The sequence below is a fragment of the Excalfactoria chinensis genome, chromosome 10, assembly GCF_039878825.1.
Source record: "Excalfactoria chinensis isolate bCotChi1 chromosome 10, bCotChi1.hap2, whole genome shotgun sequence".
NCBI classification, from domain to species: Eukaryota; Metazoa; Chordata; class Aves; order Galliformes; family Phasianidae; genus Excalfactoria; species Excalfactoria chinensis.
Window position 1 is genome coordinate 9814096 of NC_092834.1, and position 16112 is coordinate 9830207.

At 40.4% G+C, this 16112-nt stretch overlaps 1 protein-coding gene across 4 annotated transcripts; it reads right to left on the reverse strand.

Annotated features, from left to right (window-relative positions):
* Positions 1–487: 487 nt before the first annotated feature.
* On the reverse strand, positions 488–10221 carry DUT (deoxyuridine triphosphatase). 4 transcript variants are annotated; one of them, XR_011904910.1, is made up of 8 exons: positions 9761–9965; positions 9442–9604; positions 9027–9118; positions 8104–8148; positions 4495–4569; positions 3944–4014; positions 2477–3057; positions 488–611 (listed from the first exon to the last, which is right to left on the reverse strand). XR_011904910.1 is itself a non-coding variant. In XM_072346022.1 (7 exons), exons 1-7 carry the CDS (start codon positions 10071–10073, stop codon positions 3001–3003), a joined length of 510 nt encoding a protein of 169 aa, XP_072202123.1. In that variant the 5' UTR covers positions 10074–10221; the 3' UTR covers positions 488–3000. The 4 variants fall into 4 exon arrangements, 3 of the variants coding, with proteins under 3 accessions (XP_072202123.1, XP_072202122.1, XP_072202121.1); XM_072346022.1 differs by lacking the exon at positions 9761–9965 and adding an exon at positions 10067–10221 and having other exon boundaries at positions 488–3057; XM_072346021.1 differs by having other exon boundaries at positions 488–3057; positions 9890–9989.
* Between the last annotated feature and the right edge of the window lie 5891 nt (positions 10222–16112).

Sequence of the window (16112 nt, forward strand, 5' to 3'; positions counted from 1 at the left end):
GGCATTAGTGATCACCCACTCCTCCACAACCCTCAGCAGCTTATCAGAATCCGTCATCTGTACTTGAGTTAAAACCAGAAAACAGAATCCTTTCACATCTCAAAATGGAAACCAAATCATAGGGGTCAATCTAGACCCAAGTATCTAAATTCAGCCTTTTCCACCCAATTCACTTGGAGTTCAAGGCCAGATTTTTCTCCATCCTTATTTGTAACAGGTCAAATTCATTTCTTAAAGAAAGGCAGTTAGTTGTGTTCTTTTCCTTTCTCTACAGGAAAAAGCCACTTTCTGCTGCAGATGGGAATTCCTCACCCAACTATCTTACAATAGGAAAACTCCACTTTCCAAGGAGACAGCTGTAAAATTCCTCAAATTTTAGACAACTCATCTTAGAGATGTGTCCCTTCTACATATAACCAGTAATTAACAGGATAAACTTTAATAGCTCAATTTGAACCTGTTTAGTGATAATGGAGAACAGACCAACAACAGTTATTTTATATATTTATGTATAGCACTTTTACTTTCAAGTTGCTTCAGAGCTTTCAGTTTTCTTCAGAGTCATACAGTGAGCCTTGGGAATTACTTCTCAGGGAGCTTCTGGAGAAAACCTGTATAGATAGATGTATTTGATGTAAGCCTTGATGCATGTTAGCTTCTAGCTTAATGTCATCCAGTCTAATGTCATCCAGGCAATGGCATACTAAACCAGCTTGATGCTGGATCACACAACAAATTCACAGCTACTGAATTTAGATAGGCTAGATCTCAGATGAAGTAATGTACAGTATCAATGTATCTACCAGTCCTTTCTTCTTTCTGCTAATGCAAAAATTCTTAAATGTGCCAAAATTTTAATGTTAGTAGGATCAAATGTGCTAAGTCAAGCTTACAATTATAAGGAGGGGAAAAAGTACCTATCATCTTCTCTCTGTTCACAGGAATGTAAGTTTATAAGAGTCAGAGGAAATTAAGAACAACGTAAAATTCTCTAAAGCACACAATTCTGTGCCTCTTGTTTGCCAGACAGGAAGACAAAATACTTTCATGGTAAAAAGGAAACATTAAAATAAATTGAAGGGCTCTCCATGTTCATGGTAATGAACAAAACAAAAATAACTGGTTTTGATACAGGTTCTGGTCTGCGATAGCAAGTAAGAACTTCAGAGCATTCAATAAACTGATGTGTAACTCTTGCTACCTTCTAAGAAGTATTTATCTTCAGTAGCTTTGCTACTCATACTAAAGCAAGACTTCATCTCCTAAAGAAATTATCTGGAATTTATTACAATAATTCTGTGGTTTGATGTATACGGGGAGTTCAGTGCACAGTGAGCTTGAAAGCATTTCTACTGACTCAACTACGTGTTATTTTCCAAGAATCTTACTGGCAGGAACCTTGCACTAGTCTTAAAAGTACTTCTAAATAAAAATGCTTTTCAAAATAAGTGAGACATTTTTCATAAAGACACTTATCAGCCTGTGTGTTGACAAAACACAGCAAGTATCGGTCAATGCATTTACTGTCGTGTTTCTTCCTCATATATTCTTCTCAGATTGCTATTTGCTAGTATTTGCACGTTTCTTCCTATATCTGGAGTATCACTGTTGTTCCAATATGTAAATTAGTATTTTCCAAGTTACAGCAAACAATGCACAATATCAGTAAAGCTTAATGTTGTTCTCATAGGTTGCTGCCTCAAGTGAGATCATCCAATATCTTTTATGGACTTAAGTCAATGTAGCCCTTGCTTTTTTTTTTTTTTTTCTTTTTTGTACTAGGACAGAAGAGGAGCAGCAAAACTTGCTCTCGAACTCCAGCAAGAAGAAATGGGTTTACAGAAAAGGATTTATTCTTATTTTAAGACATTTGAATAGTCATTGATAACTGAAGATCCTTTCTGGCAGATTATATAAAGGAAGATGCTTAATGTCAAGATCGTTTTTCCAACAGACTTAGAACCTTATTGCCATGATGTGCTTCTCAGTCTCAACAGCCACTGGCATGGTAAGCCTGTATATACAGATAGAACAGTGTTGAGGTAAGGCTTTAAGGGGAAAAAAGCACTGCTTAGCAGGTCATGCGACTAAGGGGAAAGGTTTTTACCCTGGTCAAAGATAGATGTACTTCAGTTTTACCACTGCAAACTCAAAGTAATGACTATGGTTGATGGAATCAGAATGCTGTCATACTGCTCTTTGTTTTCCAGCTCTTTAGGTTATATATATATAAAATGTGTAAAATGGCCAGTAGTAGATAAAGATGCAAAACAAGGACAAAAAACTATATCCGGAGACCAGGAAGGAGAGAATTCTGTGAACATCTGGGTCTACAAAAACCCTTCTACCCCACCACTGGGATCCATCCCAAAAGAGTTTTGATGTTAACCAGTCGAAATGGATTAAGTACTCCAACTGGAGAAAAGAAGTTTGATTCTGAATCATGAAAGCAGTGTGTTCTTCATACGGTAAGTACCTTATTCATGAATGTTGTTGAACGGCAGCATGCTTCATAGCATTTATTTTCTATATTGAAGTGATTCCCAGATGAGTTGTAACATTTACTTTACACTCCATATTCCCTGCTATATATCTAGTGAGCTGAAGAAATGACTACTCGAGAACCAGATAAGGATCAAAGTTAGAACATTACCTTTGAAACAACTATTTCTGACAAATCATAGAAGATGCAATATTGAATATCGTCACCTTATTGTGACTTAGGGATTACAGTAGAAAGTCATATCAATATACTTACTATTGCTAACTCTGTACAAAGTAAACTCTCAGTATAAAATACTGATACACATGAAAGCTTTCTTTCAGGAGAGTAACATAAATAATATTAATGAGGACAAAATGTTTTTTAAAGAAATAACTAATTGACCAAGTAATTCAAAATATTACATGTAATTCAAATTCAAATACTGCATCTAATTCAAATGGAAATTTCAAAGTATAACAATAAAAAAAGCAACAGAAAGCACATTCAAATCATTTTCAGTTCTTTCCAGTAGAACCAAAGCCACCTTCACCACGTTCTGTATCATCTAGAGCCTGAAAGACAACAATTATAACAAGCTTGTTTAGTTTTAACTTGCCTTCAATTTCCATATAACCAATATTGTTTATCAGAGGACAGTGCATGTACAAGGGCTGCCCTGAAAGTTATGCCTGCTTATTATGTTGGCTCACAGCATCAGAGGCAGATGTTGGTGGTATGGCATTAGGCGTTGAACCTTCCCACCAATATGCTGTCACATTTTGTTGCCATGTGACAGATGGCAGCAGAGGGGCAGTCTGACAAAGAGCATATCAGCACAGTGAGGCAGCAGGTGGTGCACTTCAGCAGGTCATTCTGCTAGTGCAGATTTTTATAAGTATGGCATGCAGGATTTTACTCATCACTGTCAAAAACAGTAGTGATTGTGTTGAAAAATAATGTTTTGCATCTGAGAATTTGCTCTATCAAACAGTGTTGTTATGCTCTTTGTATCTGTGGTAGTCTTCATGGAAATAAATAGGAGGCATTACTTTCAGAGTGACCTATGTTACTTGGCTTCTCACAGTAGACCAGAACTGTCAGTAACTCAAACTAAACCAAAGTATTTTAGGAGTCAGTTTTCAATGCACTTCCTTAAAAGCTTAAACAAATCCCACACTAAGGGACAACGATTTCTAGCATATTTCAATTCAAGCATATACCAATTCAAGCATTTCTCATCTGCTTGTTATCTCTGAAAAACTTTGAAATAATTAAAAAAATATCAGATAATGCATGCAAAGCATAAAGGGTTTTACACAAACCATAACAGAATTACTGCTTAATAGTTAAAGTAGTTTTAAATGAAAGTATTTACCTAAAGCAGAAATTTCATTTATCTAAAACTATCTTAAACTACTAATGGTTGAAAAAAAGGCAATATTCCCCTTGGCAACTTACTTGAACTTCTTCTAGCTCAGGATAGAAAATGCGTTCACAGATGAGCTGGGCAATTCTATCTCCTTTTTTAACTGCAAAGAAGTTAAATTATTATTATTTCCTTAAAAAAAATCCATACAAGTAATAAATAATATATTAATATAATAATATACTTATTTGAAATTTTGTTAAACAAATATCAGAAACCCCAGAAAAATACAGGCTATGATAAACTTGTGCTTAGCCCTCTTAAATGAAGTTCCAGCAGCAATACCAGCTCAAGGGACATCCCTTCATTCCTGCTGCTATACTGTGGCACCCTAAGTATCGTTATGCATAAATACTGCAGAGACAGTTGCTTATATGATGTAGCTCCCCTGTGGATTCAATCCAAAATTCAATCCAAAAACTTTGCAGACTTCCTTTGTAGCACATTGTTAAGTTGCCAAGATTTTGTTAACTGTAAAAACGGTCTTAGATAAAATTGCCATTTCACAGATTTTTAAAGAATACTTAAATTCTCATCTCCCATCAGATGGCTAAAAACAGGCTTTGCTTAACTTAATACTTACCTTCAAAAGTCTCCTTGCCGAAGTTGAAGAGTACCACACCAACGTTTCCCCTGTAATCCTCATCAATAACACCAGCTGATAAATGGAAGAATTAAAAGGGATATGAAATTACTAAATGTTGCCAGTATTTTAAACAATGCAGGTTTGGATTGGTAACAACTGCAGTGTCTCATGCTGTTATACTTTATGCTGCTCATGCACAATCAAACACAGGGAAGTCCGGTTTTCAGTGCATATATTTTGAAGTCTGCTTACATAAATACTAAAGTTACATGTCCTTTCTAGACATTCCAGATACCGTACATACAAAATACTACCTATAGATAATATAAATGCCAAAGAAAATTGTAGTATGACTACGCCCTTAAGTTTTTTTATTGAACATATATACTGAAGAACAGAAAATGGTTTTTTTTTCTTAGTTTCTTCAACTGTGTGAAAATACTGCATTATATGTTGTTTGTATTGTTTGTTATGTAACTGTATGGTCTCTGGACCTGCAGAAGTGACAGTTTTTATTTATTTTAGACCAGACACCAGTTAATTACGTGCCAGTTACATAAAGATCTTGCTGCAAATGCTGAAGTCTGAAGATGACTGTTGAGCATCCCACTCCATCCTTTCAATGCCCAACATGCAAGGTTAAAATATATAACGGGAAGAGCTTGAGCACCACTGAGTCTTGCTAAATGACCTTAATAAAACATGGCTCCTCAAGCAGTATACTTTTTTTGCCAACAAAGATGTAAGTAAAAGCTAGCTTTTATATTTAGCAGCAGCATCTACAAGAAATTCTAGACCTTGTCAGCAACATTAAGTCACTTGTATTATTCACTAGAGGGAGAAAAACTTTCACTAAGCATTCAAATTTTGTAAGCTTAGCTATAAAGTAAACTACACTCATAATGAACCTACAGAATGCTTCAGACTTGTTTTCTAGTGGGCAAGAACTGCACTTCCCACATTCTGAGGATGAAAGCTTCCCAGAGGATACAGAGAGGAAGGATAATCTTCCTCAGCTGTATATCTAATCTAAACAGACCTTGCAATCAGACTTGAAACTTTGTATTAAGAAATAATTAATAAAAACAACAACAACAAAACAGCTTTGTGGCCAAAACCACTAGTCTAAATGCTGTGCTGAATGGCTGTAATACTTACAAAGTTATGATCATTTCAAATTCTTGTAGAGATTTTGTGAAAGTAATTGCCTTCCAAACATTTTCTCTTTACATATATTATATTCAAGTGATCTTACTGAATTTATACACCACCACCATCTAGATTTTGAGTTGAAACTATGCTATTTTTATTACAGAATATATGAGCCAGGAAGACCTGACCAGAAATTCAATGTTTTGGGCACACTGGCAAAACGTGGTAACAAGGTTTTCTCTCTTGGTATTGTGTTATTCCAGAACAGCAAGTTGCAATAACGATACACAGTGCTGAGCATCAAGACTCTTTTCTAAAATACATGTACTGGGTGGAAATCATCTAAGTCATTTTTGGAAAACCTGTGCATTAGAACTGGCACTCTGACATACGGTCTTACTCTGTCAGAAGTTTGGCATGCCATTTGTTGGGAAAGCATTCACACCTAGAGCAGATGTGAATTCTGAATGTGTTCTTGCATGATCCCATATTTTTTTCTCCAACCCAGTGATCCACACAACTTCTTTTTGTGTATTTTTCCTTAAATGGATAATGGCTTTCATTGTGACATTAGTACTTGGACAGGACAATTAAAACAACACTATAACTGTTCAGGTTTTGTTTTTCCAGATGTCCTCTACTGTCAGTGCTAATTTTACTCGGGATTTTTAAGCTGTTTTGTTGACCAACTGAATGCAAGTCATCCTGCTAAGCACTGTTTATTTCTGTCAAGCACTTCCTAGTCTAACTTTCAGATTGGAAACATTGTTACAAAGATGTAGCAGAAATACTAAGTCATGGATAGAAGCAGTGATTGAGCACCTGTGGGAAGGCAGGGCCAACCCAGGGGAGCTCAGGTGTATGCAATGCAATTCAATGCACCTGAGTGACTGGAAGGGCTGCAGGCAGGATCCACCCCTTCCCACACCTCATTTAAGGGTTGGCAGTGGAGGCAAGAGGATCTCACTGGAGATTCCTGCCTATTCCTGAGGTCTTCCAAGGGTAAGCAGATTTATTTTTCCTTTGTTTCTGTGTCCGTGGCTGCTGCATTTGGGCTAATCCTCACTTCTTGCAACCTAGGGCTTTGCTATCTTGCTGTTATTGCTGTGCTTTTTATCACGTTATAGCATTACAAGAGAATACATATACTTTTTCATAAAAATGAAAAACTTTTAGAAACATTATCAGTAAGAATCACGCTTTAGTAGATGATGTATGCTATGGTGTCTTGGGTATAGAACAGGGAAGCTTTGATTTCCATCTTAGTTTTTGGTGTTTTGGTTTTTTGTTTGTTTTTTTTTTGGTTACTAGGAAACCCTAAATGCACCTAAGGTCAGTTGACCTAAAATAATCTATTCTGATATAACATAAAACCTGAATGACATAAAGCTGGCACAGATGCTCCCCTTTAGTCTGATACCAGAAGCATATCTCAGATGAAGCCAGACTTTCATATGCCACAAAGCAGACCCAATAAAGCAGTTCTGCAGTAGCTCTGTATTTTCTTGGAGTTGCCTTTGCTTTATGGCTAGCCTGGCATCAGAGAGAAGAATGCCCACAGTTACCATCCCTAATATCCACCAGGGCCCTGCTTGTAAGCAAATATAGGCTAAATATCATTCCTATATTTGTCTGTGCTTGTACTGGGTGACTATCCAGTACTTATACCCGAGTTGTTTTTTATGTCTCACTATCACTACAAGCTGTGTGACAAAAGAATTGAGTATAGCTCTGCTGAAGAGGACGTGGGGAACTGGTGGAAGGCAAGATGGATGTGAGCTCCCCCATGAAGACAGGCTGAGATACTTGGGGCTGTTAACCTGGAAAAAAGAAGGCTCTGGGGAGACCTGAGAATGACCTTTCAGTATTTAAGGGGTGGCAACAAGAAAGGAAGAAAAGACTCCTCAGTGGGCTCTGCTGTGGGAGGACAAGAGGAAATGTTCTGAAGCTGTAAGAGGGGAGATTTAGATTTGATATAAAGAAAAAGTTATTTTATAATAAGGGTGGTAATGCAACCTGGTAGGAAGTGGGTTTTCAGTTTTACTTTCAGGCTTGAATTTATGTACCAAGTTAGAGCTGTTATTCTATATGCCTTCATTTAATTAATTCAAATCTTACACCAGACTGAAAAAAAAATCATACATAGCTCTTTAATTAAATGAAGAAAAACAGACCAAAAGCAATCTTTAAAGCCCAAACCAAAATATAAATTGTCAGACATTGCTTACAAGAACATTATTAGTGATTCTCCTATAGTAACCTTATAGTATTTTATAATTTATCAAGTCTTAAACTAATTGTTATTTGTTGAGTCTCTTTGGAATTAATCAGTTATATCCTTTTGCTAGACACCTAGTGAAGCTACCATTATTTATTTACACCTACCACAATATGAAATTAAGGCATTTTACAATTAAGATTTACAAAAGTAAAAAGAAAATATATATATCTTACCACCGACATCTATGAAGTGCTTTGCAGCTAAACCAGAACGTGGTGCTAGAAAACAAGAATTATTCTTGTAAGTGCAAAACAAAACATTTATAGATTAGTGTGTTTGTACAGAGTTGTGATAGCAAGAACTGTTTCCACAGTCTATCTAAAATAAATGTGGCTTTAGAGGAACAGTTATAAGCGTTATTGTAAATATAATCAAAACTAGCTGCTACAGCCTACAACAAAATTGGCATCTTTAGGTGATATAAATTTATCCTTGATTAGACCACCAAATACACAACATGTTTCTCCAAAGAATGCTGGAGTAGGATGCTATTCCACTGTTCTGGACTGGTCTCAAAAGACTATGCTGGCAATCCATTCTAGTCATGACTGAAAACACTATTTGTCCATTTACATTGATCTGCATACAGATAAATTACGTGCAGGCTTTTTATATTACTTGGCCTACTTTGATGAGATGCTTAATGTTACTCTCTTCAAAATTTGCTTTGTTTAGGATAAAGTAATGCACAAACGCTCTCTTTTTAAAGGAAAGAACACAGCAAACTGAGCACTTCCTTTCACTGTGGTAGAGTATCTTGTATGGGTTCTCTCCATAGTTGTCACTACAAGTAGTCTGTTCTTTGAGTTTTTAGCTCAGGACCAATTTTTAACAATCACTGTGTCCTTCATATGTCCCTTACCTATTGGTCTTTACCTTTTTAACTATAAGACTGCAGGGAAATAATCAGTGATCACATCACCTATAAAGCTGTATGCAAGATACAGCTCTCTAGCACGAGGCTTAATAAATCACGTTGGCACGTGAACTTCCGTATGTGTGTAGAGTAACGCTGAAAGCAAAATCTAAATGTAAAGGTAACCCCAAACCTCTCTGCTATGAGTTCACAGGTGTTTTTAATAGGCTTTTTGCTTACCCACTCGGCCATAGCATCCTGAAGGAAGGGCAATCTGAATGTCTGTTTTCACTACAACCTTCTCCATGGGTGGGATTGCGTAGTCGTAGGCACTGTGTGAAGAAACGCTAGTTTATATAGAATGCTTTAGATACAGAATTCGCTATTATTTTTTTAAAGGAACAAAGTTACTCAGAATTACTCCTGCTGGGATGTGAGAGCACGACCTACCATCGGGGTTATCATACAATTAACGGTTACAGACTGACGATACAGAAGGCAGTCCTTACAGAGGAGGTAATCCCGTAGCGTCATTCGGATAGCGTAATCATGAGATTGCTACTTTTATCTGCTTTTAAGTGGTAAGAGAGATAAAGCATCCAAGTTTAATGTGAAACTACGGCGGACTCGGGGCGCGGCGCGGTCCCTCCCTCACCTGTACAAATCGTAGCCCGCGGCCCGTGCGGAGCCCTTGGACGGAGCGCAGGCGTTCTCGGACAGCTTTGTGAAGCGGAGCAGGGCGGTTGGCTCCCCGTCCGCCGAGCCCTTCTGCCTCTTGCTGGGGGATGGCTGCAGGGCGGCCTCAGAGCACGGCATGGCTGCGCGGCGGGAGGAAAGCGGGAAACGAAGCGCCGTGAGGTAAAAAAAAAAAGGCGCGAAAAAGCGGCAGCGCCCACTGCGGGCGGAGGGGAGCCCCGATCCGCGCACCCCCGCCTAGTTAGAATGGCCTCTCCCGAGCCCTCCCTAGCGCCCACCTCCGCAAGGGGCTCTCCCGCTGTCAGCTCCCGCCCAGCTGCGCTCCCCGCCGTTTGGGCGCACAGCGGGGGGCGGAGCGGTGCGCTGAGGCGGAGCGCGGGACCCCTCTTGCTCCCTTCCCCCCTTACTGCGCCCGCGGAGCCGTAGCTGCTGTCCGAGGCGCGAGGCGGCCCTCAAGGCGGCCGCCATGCGGACGGCGGAACGCATCAGGATGGTTGTGCTTTCCGCCGCTGTCCGGCGGTAACAGCCTCCCGGGGCTCAACGGGGCTGTCCGCGGCCCCGCTGTCCCTATGCCTAGGCTGTACCTGCCATGAGGCGTGGCGGGGGCCCTGGCAGCGGCACAACGATGCGGGGCTTCCCGGGGTGAAGAGCGGCGGCGCCGCGCAGGGCCGGGCGGACCCCGCGGGGCTCGCAGAGTTGCCGGGGGAAGAGATGGCGGCTGCACGGCGGGAGGAGCCAGACAGGGAGCCGGGAAGGAGGGGGGCGCGCCTAGCGGGGCTGCCTGCGTGGGGCAGGAGCGAGCTGCGATCCAGGCCGCCTCAGCTCCGCCGGGGTATAAAACTGCTCTCCCTGAGAAGGATAGAGATAGGGGAAACCCCCTTGGTGTCAGCGCTGCCCGTGTCTCAGCTTAGGCGCCGCTCTAGCCAGATTTTAGGGACATTTAGTTGTGATAATCACTGCATCCGTACCATCCTTTCTAAAGGACTTGTCTTCTTCATACAGAGAATCATAAGCTTAGATTGGAGGGGACCCTACAGCCTCAACTGCTGCTTTGGGCTGTGTGGCCCCCAGCTCGGCTGCCCAGGGCCCACCTAGTCTGGCCTGGGGCACCTACAGCTCTGTCAGCCTGTGCCCAGGCCTCACTACCCTCCAAATAAAGATCTCACATCTAACATCTAACCCTTATCTCCCTTTCAGTTTCTAGCTCTTCCTCCTTGTCCTATCACTATCTATAAAAAGGTGCTATCCTTCCTGCTTACAAGCTCCCCTCAAGTACTAGAAGGCCATGAGGAGATCTCCCTCCCAAGTCTTCTTTAAGCTTTCCTGATGTGGAAGCAGCTCCTGCTGGATTTGTGGCTACAATACCCATGCTTGGACGGTTTGGATGTATTCTCTGCATGAGATGGAGTGTATGAGATTGTTCTTGCTGTTACAGTTCCTAAATGCAGCCAGATGGCAGTGAAACCATTGCTGCACTCTGCAGTTTGGCTGTGAAAAACGGTATTTGGAAAAATATGCCAATGTGGGGTTTCTTTATTGGTTTTCAGCACTTTTAGCCTTAATAACATGCACGGTTTGAAGAAAAATGCATGAGTGTCATAGATGTGTGTGGGGAAAAAAGCATAGAATATTTCACTTCTCATTTAATTGACAAATTGGAAGTTGAGCAGATTTCTGAGTTCTATCAAATGAACACCTAATTATAAGAGGTTAGTTATGCAAGCAAATAATGATTAAAACTACATCCTGCATTATAGTTAAGGCAAGGCCTGGTTTATGAGTGGCTGACTCCATGGGGCAGGCTCAGTTCAGGCTGAGGTAGCCTGAAGCTCTGTGCATGATGTGGAGGAGCTCCTGTTGTCATCAGGAGAAAGTTCTCAACTGCCCAATGCTTTTCTTTTTCCGGATCAGTGCTTAAAGCGTGACAAGTTTGCCTTGGTACAAGGAATGTGCTGTTTGCTCTGGAGATAAGCAGTTATTTGGTCAACATTTCTGCATTCTTGACTGCTGACTTGTGCTGTCCTGTTAGGCATGTCCTACTGGCTTTGAAGAGTAATACTGAGATAAACTGAAATTACCTGCCTTTTCCCTGCTTTCTTGTACACAGAACGAGATGCCAGCTTCTTTTATGGATACTAATCCCTAAAATTCTTTGCACTGAAGTTTTGTTGTTAGAACAGTTCTAACTTTTATTAGGAGAAAAGCATGCCTTTAAAATAGACGTTTCCTCGCTGCCACCCCAGTCTCACTTAAAATAGCTGCCTCTCTCTCTCAGTGATTAAGATGTGTAATTTAAAACGCTGCCATGGGGGAGTTTATTTGCAATTAAGTTTATTTTTGATCTTGTGTTTTGCTGTACTGCACAGAGGGCTATAGGACTTTGTCACTGCTGTTCCAGAACAACCTTAGCGCTTTGTTTTGCTTGAAACAGAGCTTCCTCTGATGAAATGACAGCAATGGTGTAGCTGTGAATTATTGCTTTTATTTTTTGTGAAGAATGCAAGCTAAAATCTGTTACATTTGTTTGTGGTTGCACTGGCACAGCTCTATATTCTGTGTTTCCCTGCAGCTGAGGTAGCACAAGATGTTCCTCTGCCTCGTGGCCCCACCAGGCACCTGCTGGAAGGAATGGGTGTTTAAGCAATGCTGGGTGTGTGCTGAGCCACACTGTTATAAAACCTTGATTTTCCTCATGTGTGCCCATAGCTTGAGAGTTGAGTCATCCTCGTTTGGTTTACTGCCCTGCTGACAAAAGTTGAGGTCAGTAGCAGGGGAGCAGAGCAGGACATGGTAATCTTTGGTTGATTCTCTGAAGTCCAGAACAGCCTGGAGACCTGTGGGGTTGTAGCTTAAGAGAAGCCTCCAAGCTGAAGTGGCTGAGGACTGCTCAAGGTTCTCGCAGCTTTACTGGTGATTGGAGATCTCTGCCAGTGGGGAGGTAACAGGCAGGTACAGAGAGTTAAATGAGTCCGAGTTAGCTAAAATTGTGTAGCTGTTTGCACTGTATTTCAGAGTTAATTCACACTACCTGTTGTCATGTCTGTTACTTGCAGGCTACCAATTGCTAAAACTGCTTTTGCCTTAAAGATGAATTTGAAGTATCATACAGAATTGTACAAAGGGATGAGGCATGTCCATGCCTTTGAGAATGAAGGGTAACTGTCATATTTTGTCTTGCCAGAAAGAGTGTTGTCAATACGAACTAACCTTTGTACAAATCTTTGTATGTGTTTCCTTAGATATATAGCAAATATGTACTTTTATCTGAGTCAGGATGACAATCCTTAAAACTGGTAGGGTGATTAAGTAGAGAAGCTCTAATCATGGTGAGATGACTAAACTTGGCTTTGAAGATAGGGACATCTTCAGAACGCATGTAGTTAATTAGCGTGGCTGGCTAGCCTGCAGGTAGGGAGATGCACCTTATCTTTAATTGACCTATTGAAGGCCAGAGGCTGTGTCAGGGTAGTGGTCAAGTGATAAGAACATGTGTAAAGAAACACTGCAAAAATTCTGCGGTGTGCTAGCTTTGTGGCAGATCAGCTAGCACCCAAACTTGCACAACTTTGCAGTAAGTCAGTATCTCATCTGTGCGTGAGGTAGGCTTACTGCACACTGGGACCTTTTGGACAACAGTTTTCTTAAGACCTGGATGCAACAGCTGGGAGGCTGTTCTGACTTGCAGCCATACAAGGTAGGGGACTGATTGGACTTCAGAGCATGCTGGCCTTGTGTTTGGGGACTCCATCAAATCCTCTCACTTCCTGGAGTGATAAGTGACACTTAACTGAGATATTGACTTTATGGTGCCAGAGCAGAACAAGAGGCTTTGATTTGTTGGTGTTGTTTGATAATTAGCCAGCATTTGGTATTTGGACATACACGTAAATGCCTAAGAGTAGTGTGTGTAGGCTTGGATTTAAAAAGAAAAAGTCATTTGGAAGTGTGAGAATTAATCTTGGAATGATGAGCCTTTGTCTGAAAAGTGGAAGGGACCTTGTCTGGTACTCCTAACAACAAACACTGCGGTGAAAATAAGAAGGATAAACTCTTGGGTACATTACAGTAGAGATGGCAGATCTACAGGAAAAATGAGGAGATAAGGAAGTCAATTTCTGAAGCTAAAAATCAGGAGAAATACGTAAGCTGCATTTGGAATGATTTGAATACCTATTTCGGAGTGGACTTTACTCAGGCAATATCAGTTTTGCTTTTGTAACTCTGATTTTACTAATTTTATATTATATTTATTCCTCCAGTTACACAATTTCATTTAAAGAAATAAATGAAGTAATGCTCCACTGTTAACCTTTGGGTGATAAAGAAAACTAGGAGGAATATGTGGGAACCAGGAATCCCGCAGGATCAGGGTCTGCTTTGTAAAATAATCCAAAAGGCAATTCAGATTGCTAATAAAACCAGTTGCTGGGCTTGTGCTCATCTTCTAGAACGTGCTGAGCAGGAAATTTCATTAGCTAATATATCTTGGAGAAACTTGTGGGTTGGGACAAATTTTACGGTTGGTGATGACAAAGGAGAGGGAATCTCTTAATTGATAGGCCTGCTGAGTTCTGCTTCTCTGCTTTATGGTTTATTCCTTGGTTAGGGGTGAGTGAATTGAAAAAGGCAATCGTGAATATGTCAGCCAACGTAGAAGTAATTGAAAATAAAGCAATGGGTGCTATATGTACATTACAGAAGGAAATATCTCAAGCAGGAGCGATGGCCCTCTGAAGTAGAATTGCCCTAAGTATGTTGTAGGAGGGAGTTGTACAGCACTTAACACAAGCTGTTGCTTGTAAGTAGACCAAAGTAAAATTTCTGCAGATTTAGATGAAGTTTGGAAGCAGGCAAAATGCTGCATGAGGTTCAAGAAGGCAATACTGCTTAGAGATTTGACAAGGATTCACATGGTTGGCTTCCTGGTTCCCTGGTTTAACTTTATGGATTAAGAAAGTCATAGAAGCTGCCTTTCTGGTGATGTTAGCTTTTGTCTGTTTACATGTTGTACTGAGGTGTGCATCTTAAGTGTTGCTTGATGTTAATTAACAAAACTATGGAGAATATGAGACTGATCTAACCTGTATTGTTAGGTGAGTCTCAAAGGGAGGAATTGTCAGTAAGAACTAACCTTTGTATGAATCACTGTATATGGGGCCTTAGATATAGAAAATATGTGCTTTTCTCTACTTGAAACTGCTGAAGCAATTAAGTAGAGGAACTCTTAATCGCAGTGAGGTGATGAAACTTGGCTTTGAAGATAGGAATGTCTTCAGAACACATGTAGTTAATTAGCATGGCTGGTTAGCATACAGGTAGGGAGATGTACCCTACCTTTAACTGACCCATTGAAGGCCAGAGGCTGTGTCAAAGTAGTGGTCAGGTGATAAGAACATGTATAAAGAAGTGCTTTGTGGCAGATCAGTAGCACCCAAACTTGCACAACTTTGCAGTAAGTCAGTATCTCATCTGTGTGTGTGAGGCTGGCTTACTGCACACCAGGTAGTGAATCTGCCTATCGGACAGGACGAGCATGGTAAGTTTCCCCATTCTTAAACCTCCATGAGTGGCTGAGCTGTATGCTTGAGCCCTTGGGCTCTAGCTTGGCTGTCTGAAGTGTGGGATGTGCAGGCTTTTGAAGAAATTTCAGAATATTTTTGCTCTGGCTTCACAGAAGGCTATTTTCTGTCTTGTGTATCTTTGGTCACCTTATCAATGCTTGTTTTTGTTGTATCTGATCAAATCAACGCCGTGCTATAAAAATGTGTAGAGTTGCTAGTGTGATATATGCTCAAAATGTGCTAGACGGTTTTAGAGCCACTTTTTGGGTTTTTTTTTTCCTAGAGTTGTCAAACGTGTAATTAGAATTCAGTTACTAACAGAGCAATTAAAATTCAGCAGTTGTTTTATGCATAATGTATGTTTAAAACTAGGAAGTATCTGTTTCAGAGTGGGAAGGGAGAGGTGGACTGGTAAGATTCTGCAAGTTGCAATTCAAGAGTTCATAATTAACATGTTCACCAAATTAATTGTGCAAATGTGTTAAAAATTATGATGAGGACGATGTAGTGGAAGCTCCTTGGAAACTGCTGTGTTGAAATTACTTGTCAATTTGTGGAAATAATGCTTCACTTTAAAATGGCTAAGCACTGTTATGTGTAGTTTGTGTTGCTAGTTATACACTCCACAGCGCTGCAGTGTGGATACTTCTTTAATTTATCTCTGCAGTCTGAGCACACACTGACATGTGTGGCTGTACTTAGTTTTTGATGGCTGCTCATTTAGAAATGAACCTCTTGGGATTCATTTTTGCAGTGCCCATGATGATGTTTGTGAAGAAGGTGCGTATAGCACTGAAAGTGCCATTGCTAATGTGTATTGTGCTTTTTCTCTTTTTAGACCTTCTTAGGTCCCAGTTTGGGGCACTGTTCCCCGTTGATTGAGAATCTGTGGTAGTTGAGAATATTTAGGAAGCTATCCTCGCTCATTTGCATGATTGAATGGCTTAATGCAGTTGCATAGTTCCCCCTAGTTCTTCCATATCTTGTGGTAAGAGGCTCTTGCAGAAGGTCTAATTAGAGCTTCACTAAACTGTTTTTTTATTAGATGTGCTTATTGTTTGCAATGAGA